General features: G+C 42.4%; 1 protein-coding gene across 1 annotated transcript in view; it reads left to right on the top strand.

The window, feature by feature from the left end:
* kif20ba (kinesin family member 20Ba) overlaps positions 1 to 25,776 on the top strand; it is a 105,063-nt gene that overhangs the window by 3,327 nt on the left and 75,960 nt on the right. The window contains exons 3-18 of the mRNA XM_085799196.1: positions 428 to 517; positions 1,515 to 1,637; positions 2,381 to 2,519; positions 4,402 to 4,586; positions 5,434 to 5,701; positions 6,509 to 6,620; positions 7,054 to 7,125; positions 8,609 to 8,755; positions 10,967 to 11,132; positions 11,237 to 11,398; positions 14,483 to 14,605; positions 15,747 to 15,886; positions 16,937 to 17,054; positions 17,727 to 17,925; positions 19,003 to 19,139; positions 19,916 to 20,305. Coding sequence (XP_085655322.1) covers positions 428 to 517; positions 1,515 to 1,637; positions 2,381 to 2,519; positions 4,402 to 4,586; positions 5,434 to 5,701; positions 6,509 to 6,620; positions 7,054 to 7,125; positions 8,609 to 8,755; positions 10,967 to 11,132; positions 11,237 to 11,398; positions 14,483 to 14,605; positions 15,747 to 15,886; positions 16,937 to 17,054; positions 17,727 to 17,925; positions 19,003 to 19,139; positions 19,916 to 20,305 — 2,571 coding nt within the window. The remainder of the gene's footprint in view (positions 1 to 427; positions 518 to 1,514; positions 1,638 to 2,380; positions 2,520 to 4,401; positions 4,587 to 5,433; positions 5,702 to 6,508; positions 6,621 to 7,053; positions 7,126 to 8,608; positions 8,756 to 10,966; positions 11,133 to 11,236; positions 11,399 to 14,482; positions 14,606 to 15,746; positions 15,887 to 16,936; positions 17,055 to 17,726; positions 17,926 to 19,002; positions 19,140 to 19,915; positions 20,306 to 25,776) is intronic.

Raw genomic sequence — 25,776 nt, 5'->3', positions numbered from 1 at the left:
AAGTATTTGCTTCATGAGTCGTAATGTTACATAATGTTACATGATTATCTCATAGCGTGGTGAATGCAGGTCACAAGTTGTCCACCAGAGCGTTGTGGAGTTGTTGGATTGTGTGTTTGATGAGGGACAGGGGACCTGTACCGTTCACCTCCATTGTGTTCACTGAGCAGCTCACGTCTCTGCCCCGCCCATCTCAAAACAACATGCACCGATAATTAAAGGTAATGAACCTACTCTGCTATGACTATAGGGATTATGGTGAGAGGAGGATCTGACTAAATGTTGAACTGTCCCTTTAACGTGTTACTAGACAGAGCCTTGCACAATAATTCCTATGTGTTTGGACTTTTGGTTTGTGCACAAATGGCAAATCTACCTACCTATCTGAGGCTGATAAATGTTGACTGTGACTTTCTTTCCTCCCCAGAGCTCCGGTGTGGAGGCCAGAGAACACCTGCAGGTTTACCTGAGGATTCGACCCTTCAGCTCAGCAGAGAGCAGCAGTGGAGAGTCACAGGTCAGACTCAGTTGAATTAAATAAATAATGTGTTACATAAACATTTTTAATTTCGCTCCCCAATTTCTTTTTGTGCCTCCAAATAGTTTACCTTATGCGAGCTCCTTGGGAAAAATGTTATAGTAGAGCCCTCGCTACCGCAAATGCTCAATAAAATGCTTCTGCGACACTTCATTGTGCTTTATTGAATGTATTTTCAGGGTATCCGCGGGGTCTTGAAAAGTATTAAAAGGTGTTAAATCAATTTTGGGAAAATTAAGACCCTTAAAAAGTATTAAAAAGTCTTTTTCACGACTTTATAAAGTCTTAAATATTGAAGGTATTTTTTCTGAATTAGCTGTCCAAGAGTTTGAGTCCTAAAAAACATTGCGAAAGCGTGTGAATATATGCATTTTATTAAAAAACAAAGATGAACCAGTACATAAAAAAGAAAAGAAGATTGTTGTTTTTGTTTTTTGAGAGTGGAGCAATGTTTTTTTATTTTATTTTATATAAACTTTGCCTTTTATTTATTATCCCTGCCTATTTTGAATTCTGTAGCATCATAGTGGTCTATAGTCTTTATCACAAATTAAAACTGCATGTTACGTTAAAAGTGTCACTGATGTAAATGGTTACAGCTTGAAGTGGCGGTGAGGTATTGAAAAATATTGAGAAGGTCTTGAAAAAGTCTTAAAAGGTATTAAAATTAACTTCAAGATTCCTGTATATACCCTGGGTAGAGCCCTCGCTACAGCAAATGCTCAATAAAATGCTCCTGCGACACTTCATTGTGCTTTATTGAATGTATTTTCAACTACAAACAAGCCTAACACGCAACTTAAATATTGCAATCAATTTCTAATTTTGTGATTTCTTTTATACGTTTTTTTATTTGTCATGATAGGTCTTAAATTTCATCCATAATGGTCTTAAAAAGGTCTTAAAAATCTTAAATTTGAGCTGGTGAAACCTGCAGAGACCCTGCTATACATAAACTCCTGTCTGGTACCACCAGGACTGCGTTTCCATGGAGACGCCCGACACGGTGCTGCTGAAGCCTCCCAGTCTGTCTCTGTCGGCGAGGCTCAGCGCCGACCGCTCGCTGCCTCAGACCGGACAGCGCTTCACCTTCTCCCAGGTCTGTAATCATCGTCAATAATCATCATCATCTGGTTTTATTCCTGCCTGAACTAATGATTATTTTCATTATCGATTAATCTGTCAGTTAATTAAACGATTAATCGATTAGTTGTTTGGTCAATAAAACATCAATCGTTGTTTCTCAAACCACCAGATGTCGTCCTCAAATGTCTTGTTTTGTCCACAAACCAAAGAGAGACTCAGTTTATTGTCATAAAGGAACAAAGAAACCAGAAATATTCACATTTAAGAAGCTAAAATATGAGAATTTTGACTTTTTTTTTCTTTAAAAACGACTCAAACCAATTATTAGATTATCAAAATAGTTGATGATTAATTTAATAATCGATTATTGTTTGATTAATCGACTAACTGTTGCAGCTCTACACTCAACAGCTAATTATGAGCTACAGTTTTATTAACTTTGAACTAGTTTTAAACTTTTTATGCAGTATATTTATGATGATGTTTACTTATTGCTGTGCTGTGTGTGTCTGTACCTGCACTTTACAAACAATGGATAAATAAAGTGATTTTGATTTTGATTTGAATCCCTGTGGATCATCTCATGCATTCACATTTGATTATTGCATTTTAATCACTTATATATTAACTTTTGAACCCATAAAAAGTGTCAGAAGAGTCTGATAACATCTCAGTGCAGAAGAACAAGTGTTTCTTTATGTTTAACGACCTTTTCCTCTCATTAATAACGACTGTTCTCTCTCCCGCCCTGACCAGGTGTACGGACCCGACACCTCCCAGAAGGAGCTGTTTGCAGGAACGGTGAAGGATCTGGTGAAGGACGTTCTGGAAGGAGAAAACTCTCTGGTGTTCACCTACGGAGTCACCAACGCCGGGAAGACCTTCACCTTCTTAGGTCTGAGTCTCTGAGTGAACAACAATCTGAGTTTAACGCGTGAAACTGCATCTTTCTCCTCATTGGTCAGAGTGGGAGAGAGCCCCCAAAAAATTCCAGATTTTTTCTCTTTCCACACTTCTCCCGGACACAATTTACACTCTACACTCATGATTTTTTTCAAATTTGTAGACAAACTTGTTCTGTCTCTCACAATGAGCTCAAAATATCAGAGAGACTTACAGAATTTGAATTATCAGCCTCAAAGTGCGGCCACGTCTGTCTCTGCTCCTCATTGACTCCAATATAAAGATTTTCTGAGAGAAGCAGAACGGACCGATGTTTTAAACTCGCAAGTGTCTCCAAAATATTTTCTGGCCGCCGGTGAGAGCTTAGGGGGGCGGCGGCGGGGCTCATGGCGGCTCGGCAGCTCGTTGAAACTCCGTGCAGCTCCGTGATACAAAGCACAAACGTTAGTAACACCAACCCCGTTGATCTGGAAATCACTCAGATAGCAGCTTGAAAATCCCGCGATCTAGTGTGGATGAGGAGCGGACGGCGCCGGCGAACGTGACGAGAGCTAAAGGTGGTGGGAGTGTCTGTTGTGAGCCTCGACTGTCTGTGGTTGGGAGTTCAGGGGGCACGTCAGCCAGAACTGTCGGCTGTGTGTGTGTGTAGATCACAGTCTATGGTGTAGATGTGTGTGTGAGACAGAGAGAGTGAGTGAGACCGCTGCCTGCTGACCAGAGGAAGCTGGATCTGATCTAAAGTGCCGTGTTTCGGCTACAAAAACCTGTCGAACTGTCCGAACACAGACACACAGGCACGCACACGCGCACACGCGCACACACGCACACGTACATGCACACACACACACTAAAAAAAAGGAAAGAAAAAGTTGTAACTCAAAGAAAAGAAAGAAAAAAGGCTGCAGTAGTGTGTGTCAGTAGCTAAATGTTTTGTCTTTTGTCATCAAAAGTCATTTGTCAGTGTTGATTTAGTTGTTGTTTACAAGAGAACAACTGTACAGATGTTGAGGCATCACTAAAGCAAAATATAAAGGAGCCAATTGTACTGGTTCACCTGAAAATGACAGCCGACACAAAAACCTCTCTTTCTCAAGATTTTGGTGCCAAAATGGCATTTTGGGCTAAACTAACCTATATTCAACCGCCAATTTCACAAGACTGGAACAAGACAACAAAACAAACAGGTTTTTTTGCTGGAAACTAGAGACCCTCATCTTTCCTGTGATGGGTTGAATGTGTATGTAGTAACAGTACATAATATATGGTGGGTCTACGGAAATCAGTCAAAAAGCTGGAAAATGCCTGGCAAGCTGGAGGAAGCTGCTGTGAGAATGGCTGGCAGTCAAAGAGTTAAAGCCTCCTACAGTATTTGTGTGCAGATAAATGTTAAAAATGCTAAAACTAAAAATCGAGAGAATCGGCAATATCGTAGAATCGCAATTTAAATCGAATCGCCATCCAAAAAATCGTAGAAGAATCGAATCGGGAGAAAAGCATATCGTCCCAGCCCTACTCTTTTTCTCGACGTTTCTGTTTGCCTCAGCCTGGGGGGCCCCTATCGTCATTGGCAACCACCTCAAGTTGCCGTGGTAACCTCTGAGCCTCAGGCCAGAGCTCGTTAACTTCATAAACAATCCACTTGGAGCTCGTTAACATGTTTATAAACACACACACACTCAACGTGGTTACAGCTCCTCAGTATCAGTGCTTATAGAAAGATGATCATGTGTCTGATCAGCTCTGTCTTGACCATAGGATCGTGGGTTTGATTCCCATGTTGACAGAGATGGCCACCCCGGCTGTAGCTCCCATGGCTCTATAATGATTCTTCTCATTCTGACTCAGACCGTGTGCCTCCGTCCATCTCCCTGCAGGTCCAGATGCGGACGCCGGCATCCTGCCCCGGTCTCTGGCCGTCATCTTCAACACCATCGAGGAGCAGGTGTTTCCGGGGACGAGCATCAAGCCTCAGCGCTGCAGAGAGTTCGTGCGGCTGAGCAGAGAGCAGCAGGCCGAGGAGCTGCTGTTCAAGAGGAGTCTGCTCAAGCAGCTCAAAGAGGTGAACAGGAGCTGACGCAGCTGTGTTTGTGTTGAACGTGTTGTAACGATGGAGGAGGAAAGCTCAGACTCATGTTTGTAGTTTGAGCTAAACTGGCTCTGGATCAGATTCAGACTCTGGTTCGGGTTCTTCACGGCTGAAAGCATCAGTGTGTGTGTGTGAATGTCAAATATTTTAGATCATATCTCTTCCTTTCGTTTTATAAAGTTGATGGATGTTAAGTCGTCACGTGACAGCTCAGAGAAGAGGGAAAAAAAGATGACAAGTTCCATGTTTATAGTATATAGTATGGCAGGCGTTTTAGATTTAGTCTTCAAGATTTAGTCTTTTGGACTAAAATGCTTATTAGTTATAGTCAATTTTAGTAATTTCACAAGTTGTGAGCTGCACATTCACCACGCTATGAGATAATAACACAACGTTACAGAGTTGTTTTAGAGGGAAATTCATGCAAAACCGCTGATGCGCGTTGCCTTCAGGGACAGTTTTTCATCAACAGTCTCTGTATTTCCCTCTAAAACAACTCTGTGTGGTAACGTTGTGTTATTATCTCATAGCGTGGTGAATGTGCAGCTCACAACTTGTCCACCAGAGCGTTGTGGAGTTGTTGGATTGTGTATTTGATGAGTTTGATGATGAGGGAAACCAAGAAATCCCATAATGAGCCTCCGTAGCGTAGCTCTGAGCAGCTCACGGCTCTGCTCCGCCGTTCTAAAAAATAGCTTGCACCGACAATTAAAGGTAACGAACCTACTGCTGCTATGACTATAGGGATTATGACAATGGGCCAAAATGCCAAAATGTTGAACTATCCCTTTGAACACCTATTCTTTGTGTCTCTGCTCAGACGGAGAGGATCAACAGCAGCTTGTTGAACTGCACCAACAGAACTCTGCTGGAAGGTCCGTCCGTCCTCGAGTCGTCCACGGCGACAGCAGCAGAGGACCGACTGGACTTGAACCTGGACCCTCACACCAAGTTCTCCGTCTGGGTTTCCTTCTGTGAAATCTACAACGAGAACATCCACGACCTCCTGGAGGCGACGCCCAGCTCGGCGCCGAGACGCACGGTGCTGCGGCTGTCGCAGGACGTCAAGGGCAACGCCTTCGTCAAGGGTGAGAAACTGCTGAGTCATGTTTGTGGACGTAATTTTAGATTATTAATCACTTTTTATTTTTATTTTTTTATTGCTTTCTCTTGCTTTGAATTCCTTTTTTATTGTTTATTAGCTATTTAGTGACAATTTTACCAATTTATTCCCTCTTTATTCATTTATATATTTATTTATTCGTCATTATTTTAACCCTCCTGTTCTCCTGGGTCAAGGAAGAAAGGAAGGAAAGAAGGAAGGACAAAGGGAAAGATGGGAGGAAAGAAGGAAGGAAAGATAGAAGGAGAGAGGGAACAGATTCGGTCAATTGGGTCAAAAAGGAAGGAAGAAGTAAGGACGAAGGGAAGGAAAGAAGGGAGGGAAAAAGGATTGTGGAAAGAAGAAAGGTAAAAGGGAAGTAAAGAAAGATGGAGGTATAGGGAACAGATCAGGTGAATTGGATCAACAGAGGAAGGAAGAAGAAGTAAGGATGAAGGGAAAAAGGATTGTGTAAAGAAGGAAGGATGGAGGAAGGAAACAGATTGGGTCAATTTGACCCAGAAGGACGACAGGAGGGTTTTAAGACCTGAACGGTTCTCTACTTATTTCTTTCTCCTTTTATTTTTTATCTACTCTCTGATGTTTCCTCAGTGTTTTTATCCTGCATGTTTGTGTGAGTGTCTTTGTGGGAGAAAGGTGGATATCTCCTCTATCTTATGTTTTATATGAAGCATTTTGCGCTGCTTCTTCATGCATGAAAAATGCTTTATAGATAAATAAAGTTTTAGGTTTTATTTTACTAAATTCTGACCGTGTGTGTGTGTGTGTGTAGACTTGCGCTGGGTCCAGGTGACCAGTGCAGAAGAAGCCTACAAGGTGATGAAGCTGGGGAAGAAGAACCAGAGCTTCTCCTCCACCAGACTCAACCAGGTCTCCAGTCGGAGGTGAGGACGACGACACCGTCAACGTCTCAGCTGCTTCTGGAGCTTTTTAAATCACTTTTAAAGACTCACCTCTTTTCTCTGGCTTTCAACTCACCTTGACACCCTGACCCCCTGACCTTTTATGTTTATCTTTTAGTATAGCTTTTAATTGTTTTATCTTATCTTAGTAACTGTTTTTACTGCCCTATTTTACTGTTAATCTATGTTTGATGATTTTGTTGTTTTATTTATACTGCTAGCACTTGTACGTTGTGCAGCACTTTGGGCAACTAAGGTTGTTTTTAAATGTGCTATAGAAATAAACTTTGAGTTGAGTTGAGTTGCTTCATGAGGCTTCTTGCCCCTTGAATCTGAGACGGTGCAAGTTAAACTTTCATCGACTTTCTTGCGTCTGTGCAGTTCCTGATGTGAGTGTTTCTCTGTCTCTCTGCAGTCACAGTATTTTCTCCATCCGTATCCTGAGGATCGAGGACGTCGGGACTCCCAGAGTTCACACCGTCAGCGAGTGAGTGGAGCTTCAACACGTTTAAAGGACAATTCTGGGCAAATTCAACTCAGGGCTGTATGTTCCTAACATTTTAGGTCTAAAAGAAGGAATCTGAAGATTTTCAGTGTAATATCTCCTGTTTTGCGGTAGTTGTGTCTGTCCCCGCATCGCCACGGCAACGATGAATGCAGGGTATCCGCGGGTTCTTAAAAAGTTAAAAAATGTTGGGAAAATTAAGACCCTTAAAAAGTATTAAAATGTCTTTTCACGACTTTATAAAGTCTTAAAATTTCAAGGTATTTTTTCTGAATTAGCTTCTGAAAGAGTTTGAGTCCTAAAAAACATTGTGAAAGTGTGTGAATTTATTCATTTTATCAAAAAACAAAGATGAACCGGTACATAAAAAAGAAAAGAAGATTTTGTTTTTTGAGTGGAGCAATGTTTTTTTGTTTTGTTTTTTGATAAACTTTGCCTTTGATTTATTATCCCAGCCTATTTTAAAGGGATAGTTCAACATTTTGGCAAATTGGCCCATTGCCATAATCGCTATAGTCATAGCAGTAGGTTCATTACCTTTAATTGTAGGTGTAAGCTATTTTCAGTACGGCGGAGCGCAGCAGCTGGCTGCTCAGAGCTACGCTATGGAGGCTAAGGGAATTTCTTGGTTTCCCTCATTAAACTCATCAAATTCAACATCCCAAAACTCCACAGCGCTTTTGTAGACAAGTTGTGACCAGCACAACCACCACGCTATGAGATAATGACGGAACGATACGAAACGGAGCCGTTTTCGAGGTAAATACAGGGTAAATACGGAGACTGCTTGCTGAAAAACTGTCCCTGAACGCAACGCGCATCAGCGGTTTTGTATGAATTTACCTCGAAAACGGCTCCGTTTCGTATCGTTCCGTCATTATCTCATAGCGTGGTGGTTGTGCAGCTCACAACTTGTCTACAAAAGCGCTGTGGAGTTTTGGGATTTTGTATTTGATGAGTTTAATGAGGGAAACCAAGAAATTCCCTTAGCCTCCATAGCGTAGCTCTGAGCAGCCTGCTGCTGCGCTCCGCTGTACTAAAAATAGCTTACACCTACAATTAAAGGTAACGAACCTACTGCTATGACTATAGCAATTATGGCAATGGGCCAATTTGCCAAAATGTTGAACTATCCCTTTAAATTCTGTTGTATCATGGTCCAGTCTTTATCACAAACTAAAACTGTTGCGTTAAAAGTGTCACTGATGTAAATGGTTACAGCTTGAAGTGGCGGTGAGGTGTTAAAAAATATTGAGATGGTCTTGAAAAAGTCTTAAAAAGGTTTTAGAATTAGCTTTAAGATTCCTGTATAAACCCTGTAAACTGAAAATCTTCAGATTCCTTCTTTTAGACCTAAAATGTTAGGAACATACAGCCGCGAGGTGAATTTGCCCGGAATTGTCCTTTAACTTCACTATAATAATAATATTCTGACCTGGTCTGATCCGGTCTTCTCCTCCCTCAGGCTGTGTCTGTGCGACCTGGCCGGCTCCGAGCGCTGCGCCAAGACCCAGAACCAGGGAGAGCGTCTGAAGGAGGCGGGAAACATCAACACGTCGCTGCTCATCCTGGGGAAGTGCCTCAACGCTCTGAGACACAACCAGCAGGCAAAGTGAGACCAAGTCCTCTGAACGTCTAACACACACAGTTCTGTCACGATTTAACCTCAGCAGACGGAGAGGAAGGAAGAAGTTAATCCCCTTGTGCTCAGTCTGTTCATAGAATTAATTCATTTGAATCCAAATGTCTCTGGACACTTTCAGAGACTTTAGAAGGCGTTTTGTGACTCAGAGCAGAGAGAAAGACTGGTATTATAGATAACTACAGTTACATTAATGTCAGAGATGTAGCTGTAGTGTTGTCCCAGTCATGTGATTATTGCTGACGGAGGCGGAGGGTGTTTTCACACCTGTCTTGTAGAGTTCGCTTGTACCAAACTCAAATTCGATTCGACCTCGATCAGCTGCAAAAAGCTCCTCCTCGCTGTGGGATTATTAGGGCCCTATAAAATCTGTTTAATTTTTTCCCCAAATTCCTTCTTAAGTTTTGAGAAAACTGTTTTTTTTAAACCTTTTTATCTTATTTTCCGACCAAAAACAGTGTGTTTTTAATGTTAATGACTAAAATGTAGACAAATTAAATAGAAATTACTTTAAATTTATTGAGGTAACAAACAACACTTTTCCTAGGCTCCAGACCTTAAGAACAAATACTGCATAACTCCATCTAGCCACAACCATTTTATACCGCGGAAAGCCGCGTCGCTCACATTGGCCCTCATTTATTAAACTTGCGCAGGATCTGGTGTAGATTCTGGTGTAAATATCAGTGTACGGCAAGTGTCACGTGTGATTTACTAAAAGTGTGTACGCTGCTGATTTCGGCGTAGAACCGGCGTGGTGGTGATAAATCCGGCGGCTGAAAACGAGCGTAATTTAAATGTCAAGCCCCGATATATTCCTGCTTTAGAGGCGTCGCCCTGCCCCTTTTACGACATGGAGACACGGAAGACGGCCAAGAAGAGGGACTTTACTGGCGTTACCGCGTTGAACAGGGAGAGGGCGGCAACATTAAATATCTGGACATTGATAGAGTGATAGTTTTTGTGATTGATAAGCGTCATCCCGGTGGATGGAGGCTGCAGACGCACGTGTCACCGACCACGTCAGGAAACAGCGACCTCATGAAATGCTCCTGCAGTTTACTAAACACAAGTGACTGAGGAGAAATCATAGGCATATTACTGCTGCGAACGCGACTTTATGACCATCAGCACCGCTGGCATGGTTCGGCTGATGGAGGGATGTGAAACACCGGCCCGATGTCCCGCTGACAGGTCCCGGTGACTGGGGAAAAAAAAAAAACACTCCGCCGCGGAGATCAGCTGGACCTGGACAGGTAGTGCCCCCCCCCCCCCCTGCCGGCTCCGGTGTCCGGCAGAGAGAGAGACTGAGGAGCCGTCCGGTCATGCTCTGGTGCAGGAGATGTTGGAAGTTTGTGTGTGTGATCTACAATAACAGGTCTGTCTGTCATTGACTGTTTCTGTTGACACAGCTGATTAACGAGCATCTGTCACGTCGTGGTTTTTAATTCATCTCAGTTGCTCAAAATAAAAGCCCAGTTACATTTTCAACACGGACTTGGTTGTAGCGTTTCTCTTTTTTGTCTACTTTTTAACTTTTTATCAATATAAACAACAACAACATGTGGTCCACATCGCTGCGTTATTAGACTATGGTTTAATAATCATTCTGACACAGCAGCACTCGTTCCTGCATGTTCTACGCTGGTTCCAAATGTGCGTACACCTGGTCAGAGCTGGCGTGAGATTTGTGCGTACCGTACGCTCACGCTCAGATTAATAAATGCCGATCCTTGCGGTGAATTTGGTGTACACCCATTTTTTTGGTGTACGCAAGTTTCATAAATGAGGGCCACTGAGATTACAGTGATCCGCACAGTTCAATGTGAACATGAACCGCACCAAACAGAAACAATAAAACACTGCATTTAGTCCAGACTGAAGTTAGTGAACTGACGGACTTGGATTAATCTGGACAAGTTTCCTGATAATGACGTGATACGATACGATACGATAAACTTTATTGTCCCGTTCAGGGAAATTAGTCTTGGACACTGTAGCTGCGCCATAAATGCCTTAATGGCCACAATGACAAAAACAAAACAAAAAAACAATACACCTAAGCCATATCAATCCAGCACACAAGACATAACAGCATTGCACACATGATGATCCAGTTGTTGATGAATCTTTTCTGATAATGAATCTTTCTGCTCCGTCTGTCTCCGTCTCCTCCGTCAGGCTGCTGCAGCACGTCCCCTTCAGGGAGAGCAAACTGACCCACTACCTGCAGAGCTTCTTCTGCGGGCGGGGGGGCCGAGCCTGCATGATCGTCAACATCAACCAGTGCGCCTCCATGTACGACGAGACGCTCAACGTGCTCAAGTTCTCCGCCCTGGCTCAGAAGGTGCACACACTTTGTCTTTTGTCTTTGTTTCACTGTCGATGATCTGGTTTGGTTTTTCACTCACTCAGCGACAGGAAGTGACTGGTTGTGTGTCTACTCTGCAGGTGGTGGTTCTGTCTCGACCTCCTCCCCCCTCCCTCCTCCCCCCGAGGTCGACCAGCGACGCCTCCTCCTCCTTCCTCACCAGAGGGAGCAGCAGCAGCAGCAGCAGCAGGAGGAGGAGGAGCTCGCTGAACGGCTGGGAGAGCAGCTTGGAGGACGTACAGGTGAGAAGCAGCCGCCATCATAGGCTGTCTTTACTCTGCAGGCCTTGATGCCCAATTCCGATTTGTTGCCTATATCTGATTTCAAACAAGCACATCAAAAGACAAACAATCTATGTAACAAGAAACAAAACAATAATGATACTGTGCAAGTTTGAGAAGGGGCTGAAGGAAGCAAAGCTTATCAAGTTCAGCCCCCCCTTACACTGTGATTCATGTCATACATCTGTAGTTCCATACAATTCACAAGATTAAAAACATATTGCTTTAATATGAAATAAGACCATGATTATAAATAAAAAGAGTAAAATTAGCTGTCAAGTTCTTTATAGCTGACCAAGAGTGTATGTTTGTACTTACTTTTAAATTGTTTTAAGTTATTGCACATTTTTATATCCTCATCTAGTCTATTCCACATTTTAACACCACAAAAATAGATGCTAAAACTTTTCATGGTAGAATGGATGGTAGATTGTTTAAAGTTACAGTTCCCTCTTAAATCATATATGCTTTCTCTGACCATAAACATTTTTTGGATGTTTATTGGTAGCAACCTATTTCAGGCTTTAAACAAAATCTGACCTGTTTTGAATTTGACTAGGTCCTCAAATCTTAAAATATCCAATTTAAAATAATTAAATTGTTTATTTACATGTTCTATCAGAAGTGACCCATATCTGATAATCTGCATTTACACCTGCTGTGCTTGCATGAAACAACCCGCTGGAAATAAACTAGTGATTTTTTATTTTTTTTTTAAATACGGGAGGTTGCATAACATTTTTAAACAAAGGTGAGTCTGGTGTTCAGAGTTTATATTCAACACGTCACTTACAAAGTGAACGTCTGTCCTTACAAAATAACGTTACTGAAGTGGCTGCGTGGAGCGGAGCTGCTGTGAGATGAGCAGTTGACAGTGACGGTGACAGTTGTGCCACCGTAGTGAGGACGGGACAAAGCCTCTTGGACACATTTGTGTACATTGTTTGTTTTTCCTCTCTTGATTTCTTATCGGCTCGGTTCAGTTTTTGCTGGTAGGAAAACGTGAAATCTGGTGTTTATCTCGCGCGCTCTCTTTTTTTCACACTCCTTCGCTTGCCCTCGTATCGATCCGCAGAGAAATTAATGTTACAGTAGGCCTATATGAAAACAACAACTAGTGAGGGGGGAAAAAACAGACGCGTGGACACCACAAAAATGAAACACTGTAACGCCTGTGACACTAGTTGCGTTTCCATCCACCTTTTTTTATTCGCATTTTCAAAAATTGCGAATAAATACTTGACTGGAAACGCCAGAAATTCGAATAAAGGCAGTAAATGCGCATAAAAGTTTATACGCTTGGAGGGGGTGGATTTGTCAGCGGATCAATTAAAGGAAATGCGACTTTTTGTTATGGAAACGCGCTCCGTAACCCATAATCTTTTGTTTATGACGGTTAAGACTACACAAACACACGCCGTAACATCGTTATGTAACTTATTGATTTTTCACCGGCTTCGTATGTAAACAGATGCACATGGAGGAGAGGAGCATAACCAAAACAGCGGAAAAGCGAGCGGACTGTCACAGTTCCCGACTGTCTTTCTGTGTAAATATCTCATGTTACAACATGAAAACCTGCAGCTTATATTCAAGTGCGGCCTATATATGTATTTTCTTTTAAAATGTAGCTGGTGCAGCTTATACAGGTGCGTCTATAGTCCGGAAAGTACGTAAATTGTCCATGATGTTGAGTGTCAGCTGAGTGTCGACTGTTGGATACATTCACGCTCTCTTATGACGTAATCTCACGGCGCACCACTCCTCCTCTCCCAATAATCGCAAAACAATAATGAATGGAAACGGTCATAAATTCGCATTTGCTTTTTGCGCATTTTCACAAAATCCGCTTTTAAATTCGATACGACTTGGATGGAAACCCAGCTAGTGGCTACAGCTGGCCACGGTAGCCCAGCTCAGCCCCACGAGTCAATCACGAGCTACAGAGGTTCAGCGAGACGTGTGAGCACTTGAATTAATATTATCATTGATGACGTATGACACGCATTACCAGGAAAGATCCGATCTGTCTGTTTAGACTGCAGACGCATTGGCAGATATCCGGTTTGTATCCGATTTATTTCCACATATAACGGAGCTGAATCTGATCTGACAACATCCGATTCCATGCGCATTTGTCCCGTTTACACATTCATGTTACAGATCCGATCTGAGCCACTTGAGAGGAAAAAATTGGAATTGGGCCACTTGAACCATGCAGTGTAAAGACAGCCATAATGATAACTTATTAAATAATAACTTTATTTATACAAAACATGAGTTTACAAAAACCTATAAAGGTCCAAGCCAAACGGGCAACAAACTGAGAGCAGGAGGAAGCACAATAAGATGTAAAGATGCATTTAAAATGAGATATAAATAATAAAATATAGAAGATAAAGAGAGACGAGAGGAGCAAGTGAAGACATAAAAAGTAAAGGTGTTAAGAAGAGATAAGAGCAGCTGAATGAGACTGTGAGATAAAATAAGACAAAGTGCAGAGGAAATAAAAGGATAAGGACAAATAAAACATTTATAAGATACATACAGCTCTGGAAAAACATGAAGAGCCCTACTTCAAAAGGATCAGTTTCTCTGGTTTTTTACTATTTATAGGTGGGTGTTTGAGTAAAATGAACATTTTTGATTGATTCTATAAACTACTGACAACATTTCTTCCAAATTTGATATAAAAATATTGTCATTTAGAGCGTTCCAGTGTTTTCAGACCTCGAATATTAATAATAATAGTAATGTAAAGAAATAAAGATCATATTCATTTTTAAACAACACAGCACTATTTTTTTAAACTTAAGAAGAGTTCAGAAATCAACATTGGTGGAATAATCCCAGTTGTAATGGCAGTAGTGGTTTTTACAACCTTTAACAAAAACCTGGGGAACTCAGTTAATAAATAAAGTGAGAGTTCATGAAGAGGAGGAATAAAAGACGATAGAAAACAATAAAAAGAAGTTTTTTGTTGTTGTTTTATATGAAGTGAAATGGTGTTGTTCTTACTGGTGGTGTTATTAATCTGTGGTGCAGGAGGACGTGGACGATGACGACAGCAGCCTGATGGACGTCACCGTGGATCGGACGTGTGACGAGGAAGAAGAGGACGGAGAGGAAGACGAGGATAAAATCGTCATCAGTAAAAAGACGCAGCAGGTCGGTCTCATAATGAAAACTGTCTCTGGACTTTTAACAACTGTTTCCTCCTTTATATTTGACTTCCACTCTGAACAGGAGGGAAAGCTGTCAAAGAAAATATATGAAATAATCTCTGACATGCTTAGAAATTAAGACAAATTTATCATAGAACAACGAAAAAACATGTTGCTTTTGTTTTAAACCAGATCTAAAACTGTTCTCTGTCACTCAGCAACAAGTCCAGCATTGGAAACACTCAGCAACTCAAAGTTTTCTTAGGAATAAGTCAAACAGAGCTCTGGGATCTGATGTCACCATGTGATAAATCATTTTCCAGGACAACTCTGCTCTCATTTTCCATGTGTTTTCCATGACTGGAAAATTGGTCAACCATTTACCAGGTTTTCCAGGATGTGTGGGGACCCTGGTCACTGCTGCTTACGACTTGAATCTGTGTCTTGCATGTATTATGTGTATTGTTCTACTGTTGTTGCAGTGGTATCTGGCTCTTTTAGCCCACAACTAATTTGCTTCGGGACAATTTAATATATCGAATCTAATTTCATAGGAACAAACAATGATTATAAACATGATATATAATGTGAAGTTAAAGAGCCACAGACTGCACATCTTTAAATCAGACTTCTGGGGCTGAGAGAGGAAGAAACATAGAAACAAACTGGTTAAATGTACAAAATAAGGTACAACTGTCGAAAAGAACACTTCTCCACAGTCTGACTAGGACGGGGGATGTGTTAGTGTTTGGTGAAATAACAACACGTCTGTCAGACTGTAGCAGCTGGAAAAGAGTGGGAACCCTGAGTAAAGAGGCAGAAGGTGAACAGTTACAAAAGGCCGAGGTAATTCAATACAAAATACAGTTTCAAATAACAAAAGAGGGAGAAAGTGCCACAGGTTTACAGCATCAAGGTAAGTTAAGTGTAAGTGCACATGAAGGGCAGAGTGTGCACAATGTCCACTACTGCTCAACATTAATGGATTAAAACCTGGACAGTAAGAACAAGATGAAGCGAGTGCATCGGAGCGGTGTCAGTTCTTGTTTAGCAGAGTTATAAAGGCTGTTACCTTCACTACAGTCTGACTCCATCATGTATATTATTAACACTCTGCCTTGCTGTGTGTGTTTCCCTGTGCTCAGAGGCAGGTGGCGCTGTCGAAGCAGCTGCAGCTGCAGCTGAAGAAGGAGCGGGCCGAGAACCTGCTGATGGAGGCGCGAGTCCGGGAGGAGATCAGCCGCGAGTTCTCTGAGCTTTTCTCCGAGATGCAGAACGACTACAAGTGAGACGCACTTCATTTATTCTCTTTATTCATGTCTGACTGCAGCTATACAGGTTCCAGGGCTCCTCCACTTCTACAGCCTCATGACATATAGTTGCCACGTTTTCACAATAAAAGCACAAGGCATATCTTCTAATTAATTTAAGTTTTTTTTTTATTATTTGGAACTTATTTGTTTCTTTTTACAAACAAACTCATAACAACATAAACAGGATAATTATAATTAAACAGAGATGTTTACAGTATTACTGTTGGAACAACACAATCATCTCAGTCAGTTTAACACCTGATTATTATGTAACATAACTTCACCTTTGGTTTTAAATAGTTTCCAATTTACCATGGGCCAAACACTGCAAAAACTTTTACCATCTTATTTCTAGTCAAAACAAATCTCATTATACCTAAAATAAGTATATTTATACATATACATAGTTATTCATAAAAAAGTAGCTTGTTTTTAGACACTTTTTACTTCTTTCAAGCAGATTTTCACTTGAAATAAGTAGAAAAATCTGATAGTGGAGCAAGTTCTTCTACTTATTTCAAGTGAGAATTAGTTTGAAACAAGTGAAAATTATATAAAATTAAGTTAAATTTTAGATGATGAGTCTTATTTTAAGTGGAAAGAGTTTAGTTTTGACTAGAAATGAGACATTTTGACAAGAGATTAGACAAATATTCTTGTAAAGATTTTGAGTTTTTGCAGTGAAGGATTTAATTTTTTCTTTTATTTGGAAGGGTAATTTTTTGACGTTTCCTCCTTGTTTGATGTATGAAATTATTTTTTATCTGTACAGCACCTTTATTCAGAAAGTTGCTATATAAATAAAGGTAATTATCATGATTAGAGCAACATCCACGATTCCCAGAACCCCTCATGGCAACGATTATATTAATCTGTTTTATTTCTAGACTCTTTTCAACGCTCTGCAACACACAGGATGAGATAAACACAAGAAAACACATCAAATACAAAGTAAACATTGGTAAAAGTGTGTGTACAAACATTTATTGTGTGTGTGTGTGTGTGTGTGTGTGTGTGTGCAGTGAGCGTCTGTCGAGGGAGAGGGAGATCCTGGAGGAACGAGCAGAACGGAGGCTGGAGATCTTCAAGAACCTGATCGACAACATGTCCAAGACTGGAACTGACGCACAACAAGTCATGGTAACACAGCAACATCATCACGCATCGTGACAAGCTTAACTAGTTTCACTCTGGGCTCCACATTGTCCCATGGTCATTAAGTCACGACCCACTTTTATAGAATTCAAACCAAGATTTTTTTTTTAAGCCTTTAAAAACTCATTTTGCTCTTTATTGAGCAAAGTGCATTTCAGAGCACATGAATGAAACTGAGGAGTTACCATGACAACTGCATGTACGGAAGTGAATAGAAAAATATCAAACTGCACAAAATGGAGACCAACAAAACGATATATTTGACTTCTAATGCATCTCTGCATTCAGAGCATGTTCACAAAAGTGAATAAATAACAAATTGCACAAAATAAAGACCCAGAAAACAAAACCAGATTCACTGCATTCAGGCCACATTAATAAGAAACTGAGGAGAAGCATTACAACATGTGTTCACGTGTCTCGTGCCTTTCAATAGAAGTTATTTTTCTAAATAAAAGACATGTCCAACATCAGATGTGCATTAAATATTATTTACTTTTCTGACCAGCTGTCCGCGACCCATCCAGAACGGGTCTAGACCCACTTTTGGGTCCCGACCCACCAGTTGAGAACCACTGATTTACACGACACACTCCTGGTTTAATCCGCCTTTAATCAGTCTTCCTCCTCCTCCTCTTCCTCTTCTTCCTCCTGCAGAATAAATCTCTGGACTCTGACCTGGCAGGAGTAAAGGAGGCCGCTGACCTGGCAGGAGTAAAAGAGGTCACCGAGGTCATTCACAGTCGCCTGCGCTCCGGTCGAACCAGGCGTCGCTCTGACGTGAGTGAAGTCGTGGACGAGTTGGAGAGAAAAGTGTTGGAGCTGAACGAGCAGCAGACGGCTGGAAAACACAGAGGTAAAAAAAAACACAGACTGACCCTTTTCTGGCCCTGTTCTGGCTCTGTTTTGGCCTTATTCTGGCTCTATTCTGGCCCTGTTCTGGCTCTATTCTGGCCCTGTTCTGGCCCTGTTCTGGCTCTGTTTTGGCCCTGTTCTGGCTCTATTCTGGCTCTATTCTGGCCTTGTTCTGGTTCTATTCTGGCTCTATTCTGGCCCTGTTCTGGCTCTATTCTGGCCCTGTTCTGGCCCTGTTCTGGCTCTGTTTTGGCCCTGTTCTGGCTCTATTCTGGCTCTGTTTTGGCCTTGTTCTGGTTCTATTCTGGCTCTATTCTGGCCCTGTTCTGGCTCTATTCTGGCTCTGTTTTGGCCTTATTCTGGCTCTATTCTGGCCCTGTTCTGGCTCTATTCTGGCTCTGTTTTGGCCCTCTTCTGGCTCTATTCTGGCTCTGTTCTGGGCCTGTTCAGGCTCTGTTTTGGCCCTGTTCTGGCTCTATTCTGGCTCTGTTCTGGCCCTGTTCTGGCTCTGTTTTGGCCCTCTTCTGGCTCTATTCTGGCTCTGTTTTGGCCTTATTCTGGCTCTATTCTGGCCCTGTTCTGGCTCTATTCTGGCTCTGTTTTGGCCCTCTTCTGGCTCTATTCTGGCTCTGTTTTGGCCTTGTTCTGGCTCTATTCTGGCTCTGTTTTGGCCCTCTTCTGGCTCTATTCTGGCTCTGTTTTGGCCTTGTTCTGGCTCTATTCTGGCTCTGTTTTGGCCTTATTCTGGCTCTGTTTTGGCCCTCTTCTGGCTCTATTCTGGCTCTGTTTTGGCCTTATTCTGGCTCTGTTTTGGCCCTCTTCTGGCTCTGTTTTGGCCCTGTTCTGGCTCTGTTTTGGCCTTATTCTGGCTCTGTTTTGGGGCAGTTCCAGCTCTATTCTGCCCCTGTTCTGGTTCTATTCTGGCTCTGATGAGGTGATTTAATATTAGACATTTAAAAATAAACGTGAATAATAACGAACAACATGCATATTAATATTACATTAGTATGACCGGCCTTCTGTCGCCTCCTGCCGTCTCCTCACATCCTGTTTTGTTCTGTTTCCTCCGTCTCTGAAGATGAACCCAGTGGAGAGGAGGACGAGGAGAAGAGGAGGCTCCTCCTCCAGCTGCAGGAGAAGTCGTCGCTCGTTCTCCAGCTGCAGAAACGAGTGGAGGAGCTGCAGAAGGGGGCGGAGCCAGGACCACAGCTGCAGGTGAGACCTCGGGTTCAGAGCAGCTGCAGTGAAGTCGACCAATCACCTGCAGCTCAGCACAAACATGAACAGTTTAGTCACAGAGGTCAGAAAGTAGAATTAATGACTCAGAGAAAATCACAGAATAAGGTCGTTTCAACGTGTTTTAAAGGGATAGTTCAACATTTTGTCAAATTGGCCCATTGCCAATCCCTATAGTCATAGCAGTAGGTTCGTTACCTTTAATTGTCGGTGCAAGCTGTTTTTAGAACGGCGGAGCAGAGCCGTGAGCTGCTCAGAGCTACGCTACGGAGGCTCATTATGGGATTTCTTGGTTTCCCTCATCATCAAACTCATCAAATACACAATCCAACAACTCCACAACGCTCTGGTGGACAAGTTGTGACCTGCACATTCACCACGCTATGAGATAATAACACAACGTTACCAGACAGAGTTGTTTTAGAGGGAAATTCATGCAAAACCACTGATGCACGTTGCCTTCATGGACAGTTTTTCATCAACAGTCTCTGTATTTCCCTCTAAAACAACTCTGTCTGGTAACGTTGTGTTATTATCTCATAGCGTGGTGAATGTGCAGCTCACAACTTGTCCACAAAAGCGTTTTGGAGTTTTTGTATTTTGTATTTGATGAGTTTGATGAGGGAAACCAAGAAATTCCTTTAGCCTCCGTAGCGTAGCTCTGAGCAGCTCACGGCTCTGCTCCGCCGTTCTAAAAATGATGTTGTTTAAACCTTGAGATGATAACGAACCGGTTCTAATCTCCTGACCCGCAGGAGGCGCTGACCGCCCTGCAGAAGGAGAAGAAAGCCAGAGAAGACGCCCTCACCGCTCTGGAGTACCAGACGATGGGCAAAGAGGAGGCGCTGGCTGCTCTGGAGGAGGAGAAGAGGAGCAGAGAGGAGGCGCAGGCTGCTCTGGAGGAGGAGAGGAGGAGCAGAGAGGTGGAGGCGTCGCTGGAGGAGCAGAGGAGAGACAAAGAGAGCGCCAAGGCTGCTCTGGAGGAGGAGAGGAGGAGCAGAGAGGAGGCGCTGGCTTCTCTGAAGGAGGCTCGCTCCTCTCTGCAGACGGAGAAGGAGCAGAGAGGAAAGGAGGAGAGAAAGGCTGAAACACTACAACAGGAAGTCACGGAGCTGACCGCCAAAATAAAAGCTGCAGAGCGTCAGGTGAGTCCAACACAAGAAGTTCAGTTTTCCTGTAAATGAAGCTTCTAGTGCTGAGGATGTTCAGGTGCATCTCAATTAAAGCAGAAGTAAGTGGTCCGGTCGTTTTCGCTAATGCTGCGTTCCAGGCAGGCTTTTGAAATCGTAAATTACAGCTTCAAGTCACAACTTACGACTTAGTAGCGTTCCAGGCAACCCACTCGTGTTTCTCCGACCTGTTTTACCGGTGAAAGTCACTATAACGGCCACTCGTAACTTCCGACCGGTGAACTCGTACCAGATCGAACTGGTACCACTTCACGGTCGGAAAAATACGAGTTTCCTTGAACGAACCATAACAGTCCTCGTCCCTACGTCGCCACATTCACGGCGTTCCTTGGCTGCACACACAGCCCTGCATGCCGTTCTCTCTCCTCATTGGATAAAAACTGTAGGATACGATAAATGTTTTCTCCTCGGCTCAGAGCAGAGCAGAGTGACTGACAGACCCGTGTTTCAGACCAAACACTCTATGTAAGTGATTGCTGTCGGAAGATATAACTATTTAAGACTTATATTAACACAAATATATCACTTACTTCTGCTTTAATTAGAATATCATGGAAAAGTTTATTTATATCAGTAATTCAATTCAAAGTGAAACTAATTCTTTATATAGACCAGGGCTGCACAAATTCTTCTCAGTGAAGGGTCAAAACTAAACATTCATGTTGCAGTGCATTTAATTAAATATGCCTATAAAATAAGGTTAAATGTGCCTAATAAATAAATGAATAATTATAGTTATATTATTGTGTTTCACTGTTAAAGCAAAGCAAAGTTGCAGGCTGCAGCGGCGGCACGATTCATCCTGTTCAACTGTTTTTCTTCCACTTAAATGAGTTGAGGGACATTACTTTTAGGTTGAGAAACTGCATAATGTTGCTGCTCTAAGTGCATGAAATGACTGAACATCCATATGGATCTTTTTAAAGTAGGTAGTGGGAACATAATAATTTTAAATATTTAAGATTCGAGCCTGGGCAGCGGTCCAAAAATAATCTGCCCACAGGCCCCAAATTGAGCAGCGCTGATATAGACCCATTACACACAGAATGAATTATTTATTTAATTTCTTTTATAGCTTACATTTGATGAAAAGCTAGAATTATATTGTATCTCCAAAAGTTTGAATATTACAAAAGACTAATTTAAAAAAGCAGTTTTAATAAGGAAATGTTTGGCCGTCTGAAAGGTTTGTTGATCTACTTTATTGAAAGCCACCTGTAATATCACTGTTTGTGCTCAGTGTGCTGAGAGAAATATGAGTTCTTTAAACGTAAAACTAACAGACAGCAGTGTTTTTTTGGTTAACGATGACGAAATATTTTCGTTGACGCCCCTTTTTTTCATGACGATAACGAGACGGTGACGAGACAAACATGGCTCTCTGATGACGAAAACATGACGAGACGTGTGTGAGTTTTCGTTGACGAGACGAGAACGGACGTAAATGTTAGTGGTCGGGCTGCGATCGCCTCTAAATTTCATATTTTGGATTGTCATTATTACTCTAAGCTTCACGTACGATTTAGCAACGGCTCCGTCAAAAACAGAACGATGTGCTAAGACGATCTGTGGTGCGCCCGCCGCCCGGTGCTTGTGATTGGAGCGTAGGGTTGCCACCTTTGAGTTGTGAAAATAAGGGACACTCAACCAAATGTCGACGGGGGGGGGGGTGACACGGGTCAAAACGCATCACTTTTCATGTAGGCCTATGTATTTTGTACACGTTCAATTTCTTGTATTAACACATATTTTAGACTGGAATGGGGGCAGGTACAGTGCACCTTATTGAGGTTATCACTTGACGTAGCTAAGGCCAGGACGGGCTAGCCTACTTGTTTGATCCAAAACATAAAGTTGCAATATCCCACTTAAATATAATAGTCATACATATTAATGCCTATAGCCTATGTGAAGAGGCTGTCACATGTTACACATGGAATGATTCCTCACAACAGCCTAATAGGCTTTATGCACAGCTCCACTACTTCCTGAACATTTAAACAAGTTCCTTTATTTCCTGTATGTATTATTGGACAAACTGATTAATCCAGGTGTGTCTGACCTCAATAGTCAGAGAGCTGGCCATCTTAATGGGAGGACTGGGTGGTTTAAGTTCAGGAAGTAGTGGAGCTGTGCATAAAGCCTATTATTAACAGTGATTTACCATGGTTTGAAACGTATGCAAATCAAATAAAAATGCATCTGCACAAAATGATCAGAAATAACACTGTGCTAATGTTCAGACCAGTTCAAGACCAGCTGCATAGGCTACCAGCAACAGCAGGTCAGACGAATAAACAGCACCCACTGAGTTAGTTTGCTTTTGTTTATGTAATAATAATAATATAAAATAGGGCTGTCCCAAATGATTATTTTTCTCCCGATTAATCTATCGACTATTTTTTCGATTAGTCGATTAGTCTAGCGATTATTTTTTTGACTAATCTAACGATTAATTTTTGGTTGACGATTAGTCATTTACAAAAAAAACACTTCTCTTATTTAAATTCTTCAGATACTCTTTCTGGTGTGCATTTCTCAAAGCCCCCCCCCCCTTGCTTTTGTCAAAGACAAGCCTTTTTATTCTATTTTGTGCCATCCTTATTTTGTCTTTATGTCAATTTTCCTTTGTTGTGTCATAATTGTTATCACGTCCCTATAAGCAGGTAGGTTGTACGTAGGTTTTTGTTCCTATTGATTTTGATGATTTTGATTATCCAATTGGATGTGTTATTGGAATTTTAAAATATCAATATGCACAAATCTAATTTTGATAACCTCACAACCTCAGAACAGACAAAGCTCTGTGGACCCCCTGACATCTCTGACGCCCCCCTGAGGGGGGCCCGGACCCAAGGTTGGGAACCAATGCTCTAAATAATCTTTTTTTTTTTGGAAGGGAAAAACTATGCCACATCAGTTTGCTTTAACCTGGAAAATAGACAGATGAGTGCACACTGAAATATTAGCACAGTGATTTTGAATAGGCACATTTATTTAGTATAGTCATGGAGCAGAGCAGTGTTTCCTCTAGGATTTTTTTTTTAAGCCGGGGGTGCAGGACATCACCCTCACTTACGATCTGCTGCTGTGCTGCGTCCGGGTGCAGAGAGCAGCAGCGGAGTGGATTTTTAAAAAAAACAACAACAACAAAAGACAACACGAGGACGTGTTTACATCTATGGATACATAAAGCAAGGAGACTGTGGCGGGTGGTCCGATTGTCCGACGAGGGAGGGGGGCGCGGGGGGTCCGCGTTCGGACCGTATGAGTTCGCTTTTACCGCGCACTGATGTCATGCATGCACCCTTCGCTGTGTGTGTGTGTGTGTGTGTGTGTGAGAGAGAGAGAGAGAGAGAGAGCGTCAATAACGGTGAAAGAGCGATGGATAGAAAGTGTCCTACAGAGAGATCTCTGCTTTGTTGTAGTTCTGACTAAATGCTGGATCTTTACAGAACACGTGCGAAGTGATGCAGCATTCATGACAACTCGGAAATACGGGACAAAGCCCGTCCCGTATGCAATATTTTTTTTCGTAGGATGAGTCCGGGAAAGTCCCGCCTTCCCCGCCTCTGATTGGCTGGATGAATTCTCCTTCGATTGACGTCATCTCACAACAGTACTGTAGTAAACTAAAATACACACAACTGAAATATGAAATGTAATCAGATGCCATGGCGTAGCGGTTTGCGTTTTCACCTGCGGTGTGGTGAATCCGAGTTCGATCCCCGCTGGTTTCACATTTTAAAAAAAATTAGTTTTTAAATTAATATTCCAAGTTTACATTTTGAGTTTGAGAGAAGTGTAATTGTGCCATTGGTTGGGTTTAGACAATGAAGAAAGGAGTTGGTTAAGTTTAGTAAAAAGACCAGGTAGAGGCTAGACAGGCCAGTAGAGAGAGTCCAAATTTACATTTTGAGTTTGAGTGAGAAGTGTAATTGTGCCACTGGTTAGGTTTAGGCAATGAAGAAAGGAGTTGGTTAAGTTTAGTAAAAACACCAGGTAGAGTGTAGACAGGCCAGATAAGTAGAGAGAGTCCAAGTAGATCCAGGCACTTATCACGCTTTGCCGACAGCCTGCGTTTCACAGCCGTTACACAGCCGTTTCACAACCAAAACAAACAACCAATCAGGCGAGAGCCCTTCTAGCCAATCAGAGTCGAAAATGGAGCCCATCTAGCCAATCAGAGGCGGGAACGGCGGGAAAGGCGGGACTTTCCCGGACTCATCCTACGAAAAAAAATATCGCGTCCCGCATTGATTCAAAACGGGACGCACTATTTTATTTCAAAATACGGAACGATTCCGTATTTTAAGGGACGGGTGGCAACCCTATGAGCGGCAGAAAGCAGCAGGTAGTGATCAGCTCCGGTGACGGGTGGGTGGTCAGACGTTCAAAATGCACAACATTTCTGCTTATTGTGCGTGTAATCTGTCAATTGACCTTTCGCAAAACCCCACCCCCGAACGGTCATTGTCCAATCAGACATCATAGCAACCGTTACTATGTAAACAAGGTCCGTCAAGCTTCGGACCTCCGACAAGCAAAGTGTATTGTCGGACAGTAGTTACCCGAAGAGTTTGGCTGGGGGAGTTGTGTCCTTTCCCTTCCCAAAGCTGAAAACACAACAGGAGAGGTGCCTACAATGGGTCAAACCGTGTGGAAGCCCCCCCCCCCCCCCACCCCGCAGCCGGACCCTTCTCCCCCTCCCAGCTAAATGTCATGAAAATAAACAAGCATACAGCCTATATCTGCTCCAAGGTAAGCTAGCAGGACTAGGGCTGTATCCCAAATCACTCACTACCACGGTGTTTCCTCTAGGATTTTTTTTAAGGAGGGGGGGGGGGGGGCGATCGGACCTTACAACTTTCACCAAGCACTGCTGCAGCATGCGCGCTTCTCTCTCTCTCGCTCTGTGTGTGTGTGTGTAAATGTCAATAACAAACAGCGCTATGAGGAGATGAATGAACGGAGATTAACGCAGATTGAATCCTCTCGGTGGGGAGAAAAAAAGAAAAGAAGAAGCTCTGGTCTCGGTCCGCGACACAAACACCACGTCCTGTTACCCGTATTCTCTTGCAGATGCGCTACATGATGCAATTTATGAATCGATAAAAGCCGTATTTTGATCATCATTATGTTTACATTGTGACCACGCAATTTTGTCGTGGTGTCAGAATGTTTAGTGATTATTAATATTCATAAATATAGCGCTCATATGCCTCTGAGACTCTGATGCCTCAAGACGCTCAATATAAAAACACTGTTTACACTCGGGCAAAGTCGAGAAGCTTGTCGGGCTAGCAACGGTAACTAAGGGGGGCGGAGCTTTTGCGAAAGGTCAATTAAAATCAACAAGTATCTGCAACGCTGCTGCATCCCATCCTCCACCTGACATGCAGCGCACATTCTGCTCAACACACCTG

This window comes from Trachurus japonicus, chromosome 15 (assembly GCF_045865225.1).
Source record: "Trachurus japonicus isolate A0001 chromosome 15, Traja_1.0".
Taxonomy (NCBI): domain Eukaryota; kingdom Metazoa; phylum Chordata; class Actinopteri; order Carangiformes; family Carangidae; genus Trachurus; species Trachurus japonicus.
Note: the sequence above shows the minus strand (reverse complement) of the source record. Positions and strands in the feature narration are given on the sequence as shown.